At 36.9% G+C, this 7,541-nt stretch overlaps 1 protein-coding gene across 1 annotated transcript in view; it reads right to left on the reverse strand.

Annotated features, from left to right (window-relative positions):
* The window catches only part of herc3 (HECT and RLD domain containing E3 ubiquitin protein ligase 3), a 30,988-nt gene that overhangs the window by 21,223 nt on the left and 2,224 nt on the right, over positions 1–7,541 (reverse strand). The window contains exons 3-5 of the mRNA XM_067440959.1: positions 3,660–3,819; positions 1,083–1,159; positions 760–981 (exon numbers count right to left, since the gene is read on the reverse strand). Of these exons, the coding sequence (XP_067297060.1) occupies positions 760–981; positions 1,083–1,159; positions 3,660–3,819 (459 nt within the window). The remainder of the gene's footprint in view (positions 1–759; positions 982–1,082; positions 1,160–3,659; positions 3,820–7,541) is intronic.

Raw genomic sequence — 7,541 nt, forward strand, 5'->3', positions numbered from 1 at the left:
TACAATAGTCCATAAACCGAATCATGTCCTCATAAACTGCGAGTAAACAAACGCAAATGTTGACAGGGCACTAAATACAGTACATAACACAGAGACGGACGTCCTGCTGTTGCTGTATCTCCTGTTCAATTTATTTCAGCCTCCGAATGATTCTGGATCATATATCTATTAGCTGAGATCGATAGCGATGGGCTTCTCCACGCTTGAGGACGTCACCGCTTTGCGCGCTCATCATTCTTTAGCTCAGCCCACACGATACGCCTCCAGGCGCTCGTTTTTTTCCAGAAAGACTCGGTACAGCCCATATTTCTTTTATAAATATAATAAAACTAAAGACTTTTCGGAGATATGAAGGATGCAATACTACTCTATAGGTACTCAAGATTGACATGAGATTGACTGAAACTGAGTGTTTCACCCCCCCTTTAATAATAGGGCCCTTGATGTTCATTAAAATGCATTATTTTTCATATTTGACAAATAATGACTCTACCCACTTCCCAGTCTGTCAGTAACGCTCTGTTTAGTTCCTTTTTCTATGAAGCCCCTCCTTCTGGAAAGCGCAGTGTGCTTTGATTGGTCGGCTGGATCTGTGTGTTGTGATTGGTGAACCGATTCCAGTATTTTGGGGAATTGTCATGCTCCTAACCATAACCGCACGTTTCAACACAGTACTAAATAACCCAACCAGGCCTCTCCCCTTTATTTGCGTGTATGTTTGGGCGGGATTTATTTAAATGAGGAGCTTGTGTGCTTTACCTTGCTCATCATTGAGGCCTAGTTGTCCAGCGCTGTTCCTCCCCCAGCCGAACACAGCTCCAGAGAGGGACAAGGCAAAGCTGTGGTCTCCCCCAGCACTGATGTGAGCCAGTGGGATCCCGGACAGAGATTTGAGCGGTTGAGGAGTCAGCGTGCTCGGCTCTCCCTTCCCTAAACCCAGCTGACCACTGGAGTTCTCTCCCCATACGAACAGCTGACCATCTGAGAAGGGAAAATCTTCTTTTACTGACATAGAAGAAGTAACACAGAAAACAAAACGACTAATACAACAATGGAATTCATGCAAAAGGGCATGCTCTTACCTTTTGAAAGTGCTATACAGTGTTGGTTGCCACACATTACTTGTGAGATTCGATGCTCGCACAACTTTTTAATTAACCTACATAAATAACAATAAAAAAGGAATACAGAAAAACACACAGAAATGTATTCATATTGTGGTGATGATGGAGAAGTAACAACCATTCAACATATGTAATTCTTTTTCAGTTTCTGCACCAATTGTGTGGGGGAAAACTATATAATTGTATGGAATGGATTTAACACTTTGATTATTCATTATTAAACTGCAACTTAATTCAATTCAATTCAATACAATTATTCCTAATGATATTTACTGTATACATATTTTTTATTTAATAATCAAGTAAACAGTTTTAAAAAGATGTATCTTGAGAGGGTTACACATCTGCGCAAAATCCATTGCAGAAGATATTATATAAATACATATTCATATTCCAGAGGTAATTGGTGCATCACCAAAAATTTGTTCATACTTTATGCACGGATTGTGGAGGGAAATGTGAAGTATTCTGTGTAATGTTATTGAATATTCTGATACATTCATTATTTAAATAATAAAGTAAAAGAATAATAAATTATAAAAGAAAAAGATACTTAATATGTATGTGTTTTAAGAGAGTCGCACATCTGTTCAAATTAGTTAATTGATGCATCAAAACTTCCCCAGCCACTTTGGATTGTTGTTGTCATAAATAAAAAAGGCATATAAATAGGACAGACATGTATATTATGGAAAAGGGTCAAAGTTCCTGTTGACCAGTGAATGACCAGTGAATGCAGTAAAAGGCTACATATGGTTGAATTGACCTGAGAGTACTGCAGTATTATTGGCATTTGAAACCATAATCAGAGCATCCAAATATTTAATAAAGACATTCCTGATTAACTGACTGACCAGGGATCTCACAGTCAAATTCCAGTGGTCTTGATCACATCACAAGATGTAAAACCAAATAAATAACCCTCAATTATTAGCTCACTCTGGTTGTATTGTGCTTGTGAAGTTATTCAAATAACTGAGGACAAGTGATGTTCTCATTTAAATGAATGTCAGGAAATGTTTTTTTCTTCTGTTGTGGTTTATTTGGCAATACTAGAGCAAACATCCAATCCGCAACATAATAGAAGAGCTTTCAGTAATAGCACATTAAAACTATCATTCAGGATTCGGGAGACCCATGTGGTGAGGAAGGCCCCATGCAGAGACCCTCTCACGGCAATTAAATCCTCATTAGATTCCCTTATCTAAAGCAGGCTTTACAATGCAAAGGAAGTCAAATATGACAAGCATATATACCACAAAAAAGGATGTAATTGCTAATGTGGTATGAATACATTTACACTGGAATCATCATAACAGGAAACAATGCGTCACGTTTGAAACTTGAATGCTGTTTCCCATAAGGTCATCAAAAAATAAAATGTGCATTAAAGGAATAGTTTACACAAAAATTAAACTTCTTTCATCATTCACTCCCCCTCATACCATTACTCTGTGAGAGCATGTAATGCATGTGAATGTGTGCCACTCATCTTACACTTAAAAAAACCACACACAGTAATCGTGACTGGAGTAATCCACATAACCCCAGTGGAAAATCAATGTTTCTGAAGCGAATGATAGGTCTGTGTAAGTCATATGAGCGATCACGAGTGGGGTGTAGTGATGTAATCGCGTTTAAGCTTGTGTGACGAGTGGGGATCTCTGTGCTTCTGCTTGTCGTTCAAACTTCGAAATGCAATTATGTCATGCGCCACAACGTCCCACTCATGAACGCTCGGATGACAGCAGACCGGAAGCATAGCCCTACCTTTCGCTTCAAAAGACAATGGCCCTGTACCATCACGAAAGTGTGGACTCTGAGGGAGATTGCAAGGGCTTAGGTTTCCATTAGGGACAAGGCTTATGGCTGCATCCGAAACGGCGTATTCTCTCGAGTCTGTAATTTTTAAAGAAAATTACTTTGTGACTGCTAAAAAAGTGTGTTCTATAAAACTAGTCTGGACGTACTACATTCGCCATGCTGTCATTTTCATGTGACCTACCAGCGTCAGTTGCGTCGCTTCACTGCCATTCACAAATCCTCTCATGGGATAGTAAAGTGTCCGTTGTATGCACACTTTAGAATCTCAGCGAAAGTAGCAGGTCATCCGAGTACTTTTTGCCTACACTTTTATAAGTACTGTGAATTGGGACATATTTCTTTTGCCACATACAATTTTTTGCCTACTATATAGTGATTTCAGATGCAGCCATTGAGTCACCCACTGGGGTCGTATGGATTGCCATCCTGATCGGAACCCATTCCCTTTATTATATAGACGACAGAGATAAATTATTCTCCTAAACATCTTTATTTGAGTTTATCTAAAGAAAGAAAGTCATATACATCCGGGATGGCATGAGGGTGAGTAAATGATGAGAGAATTTTCATTTTTATGTGGCGCGAGCTTACATATTTTGACAAAACATATGCGTGTCACAGTTGGCTCTTTTATGAGGTGTTTCAATCAAACTGCTTTCATTTATAATTTTATGAAACCTTATTTATTTATGAAAACTTTGCCTGTTTTACCTGGGCACACGGACCGCCTCTTCAGCCATACCGAGACCGAGCTGCCCTCCTTCTCCGGCCCCCCAGGCAAACACCTGCCCCTGCTCATTCACCGCCAGAGAGTGAGACTGACCACACGACACGCCGGATATCTTCTGAGCATCAAGAGCGCCAACCAGCTCTATGAGAGACACACACAAATCCATTAGATGGAAATATCACACCGCGGCCTTGATGCTTGCGTAGACATAATTCATAGACCCTCTACAGATAAGCAGCAGGCACTGCTAGATTTGCTTTGTACAGCAAAAAGTTTGTCATGGCTATTCAAATAGTAGAATCCCCTGCACACTATACCATTTAAAAGTTTTTGTTTTGAGAAATGAATACTTTTATTCAGCAAGGATGCAATAAATTGATCAAAAGTGACATGTTTAATGTAACTAAATATTTCTATTTCAGATAAATGCTGTTCTTTAGAACTTTCTATTCATCAAAGACTCCTGAAATAAAGGGCTTCCACAAAAATATGAAGCAGCACAACTGTTATCAACATTGATAATAAGAAGAAATGGTTCTTGAGCAGCAAATCATCATATTAGACTGATTTCTGGAGCATCATGTGACACTGAAAACTGGAGTAATGATGCTGAAAATTCAGCTTTGATTACAGAAATAAATTACATTTCACAATATATTAAAATAACACAAAAAGTTATTTAAAATTGTAATTTTTCTGTAAACTGTATTTTTTGAGCAAATAAATGCAGCCTTGGTGAGCACAAGAAAAAAAAAGAAAAAGAAGAAAAAAAAAAAAAAAAAACTTACTGACCCCAAACTTTTGAACAGTAGTGAAACCAGATGAAATCACCTACTGTAAAGGACCAATCACATTGTGTCATCAAAACAATGTCACATGCAGTCTTTCATCATCTTATCAAGATGTCAGCGATATAGCACTGGCTTAAAGGAAACCGAAAATAAACAACAACACAAAAAAAATCCCCTTTGGCCTGTGAATGTGGTAAGATGAAACCAAATGCCTATTTAACCAAAACAACACCAAAAAAAAACATCCACTGTCCAAAATGTAAAGCAAAAACTTAACATTGTAACACAAAATAATCTAAATCTCTACAAGATGCAGTCATGATGGAGGAATAAAAAGAATAATTGCTCAGCATCTGTTTAAATGTTATGCTTTACACAGGATATAATAGCAACACAGCTAGTTGAAGAAATGCAATCTACAATCTGCAACCCTTTTAGAAACAGATTATGCATCATTCTACACATTAGATTCATAAACAGTTATTTCAATTAGTATCTGGTTTGGACATACAATGACTTGAATACATTTAATCAAGCATTAGTGCTTCTTGTTGGGTTATTTTCTGATTTATTATTATGGAAGGAGACTAGTTTCTTGACTTCATTTACACGTCCCTCATACACACTCGCATAAGAGGGCCTTGTATTGAACCAATGGTGCGATCTCATTAGCACAGACATGTGAGAGCGTCTGCCGCTTGAATTGTTTTCTTATAAACCGGATTAGCAACCTTGGACTGGTGAGTCCCAATGCATGCTGGACAAAACAAGATCTGCTGTCATCACTGACTGTTAACACACTGTAACACAATATTAATAATAGCATGATCAAGCAGGCTATGTTTTAGTATCCAGGCCACATGCCCTATTTCTGAGAATAATGTCAATTTCAATTTTAGGTGTGTCAAAATATAATATGGCTTTATGTGATTGTCACATTAAAAGATTTGGGACATAAAACTTCAGCAGGAACATGAGAAATGTAACACAAAGTGCTACATTCATTAAAAAAAGATGTGCGTATTACATCAATTATTATGGTATTGCATGAAAAGAAACGTCACATAAATATAGGTGTGTTCTGAAAAAAATTTGAGAATCATCAACATTCATATCTAATTGTTGGGGCATGTCTAGAAATATCATATTTTCAAAGGATAGAGGTGTTAGAGGTGCCATGTTCCAAATCGTACGTTCAAATTGATTCGTGGCAAAGGTATGTTCTGCAAAATAAATATTATTTTCTTATGTGTATTCAATCAATGCTACTGTTTTTACATGATCTATACATGAGAACTGACATTTAGACATACAACACTGTGTGTGTGTAATCTTTGCATGTATTTAAAACAGGTTTTCTACCTTTATTGCTATGTTGTTAGGAAAGGAGGACAAGAGTAATTGTTTCAAAATAATGTCATCTGTTTAAGAATGTGAGGGGACAAAGGGAAGGTTTCAAGCAGGTCGCTGCCCAACGGAGGTTTTGCCGTACATGTTAGATATTGATTGATAATAATGGAGATGTTGTAAATGATCTGAAACACTCTAAAGTAAGGCCTCAGATAACTACTGAGCACTGGCCCACTCTGTCATACACTTGGTGAAAACCTTCACTGATATATTGTCATTTATGTTTCTCTCTATGATGTTTCAAAGCTAATCTACAAATGCTGTGAGAAACAATTTGGTAAGAATGACTCTTTCTGCAGTCAAGGTCAGTAGGCCTGAGGAAAGACTAAGATAAGATGTTTCCAATTTAAAATATTTGCACATGTCAGGTGTTGTTACTATTATGAGACTATAATACTACTATTAATACAACTATTATGAGATGTTGATGAATTTTATGAGATGCCGTTTTTGAATATTATGGGATGTCGATGAACCAGAAAAATGTACTTATATGATAAAAGGAAATAGGAGGCCTTACGATAATCTGCTCAATCAATTTTGAAATTCTTTGTTTGCTGAAAAAATGTATATGCATGATTTAACTGAATAAATACTGTTTTGTTTGGAGCTCATTTCATAGCTCTCTGAGGTGTTTCGGTTTAAAGGCACAATGTGTACGATTTTGGGATTAAAATATCCAAAAACCATTAGAACAATGTTAAATAGGTTGTTGACTTTAGTCCTTACATTATCCCAAAAGTTTCCAAGAATGTTTAAATTTTAACCAGGACACAGACCATCTATGTGCGTGGCCTGTAATTGACAACATACCCGCGTTATCCTCGATTATTTTGTAGAAACCATGGAAACACCAAAGACACTTTAATATATGACGTGTTTTATTGGACAAGTGAGCAACTGTTTGGTTACATTCGTCGTAACTAATCATTGTTATACAGTTCAACACAGTTAGTCTTGTCTAAATATAAATCTTGTTTTCTTGATTTACTGCGAGTACCATGTTTTACCATTCCTAATATCTATCTAGCTCACTGCAGTGTGAACAAGTCTCTCATCGTAGCTGCCAAACAAATACACAGATTAGCATTATAACATAACTTTCAATTGATAACATAACTAGCAATCGCTTCAGCTGCCTAGTTCCGCTCTAGAGGCTTTCAGCCCCACCCCGTTTCATACTACAGTAACATTAATACATTTTTAGCTCATCCATGAATATGATTTCTGCCCAAGTCCCGTCTGTTTCTTTTCCACTGGCTGTAGAGGTGAAGACAACAACTCCCATGAGTCCGTGAAATCAAGGATTGATCAAGCTACGCCTTTGTTTTGAATAAGCGACCTCTAGCAAAAATTACACATTGTGCCTTTAAGAGAGACTACCCTGAGTAAAATTTGGTTTGATAATTTTACTATTGGAGCTGCCTGACTTTAATCTTATAGGTGAATTTCCACCAATTAGAATCAAGTTTCGAAGCATAATAAATAGGTTTAAAATTTTCAAATCTAATTTCTGTGATATGAATATTCAAAAAAAAAATTTGAGCATGATCAACAAATACTGAACATTCAAATCTAATTGTTTGGGCATCATAGGCACATCTGAACTGTCAATGCCATGTTTTATACTTTACATCCAAAATTAATGTATGAATTGTTGGG

Source organism: Pseudorasbora parva, chromosome 4 (assembly GCF_024679245.1).
Source record: "Pseudorasbora parva isolate DD20220531a chromosome 4, ASM2467924v1, whole genome shotgun sequence".
NCBI lineage: Eukaryota > Metazoa > Chordata > Actinopteri > Cypriniformes > Gobionidae > Pseudorasbora > Pseudorasbora parva.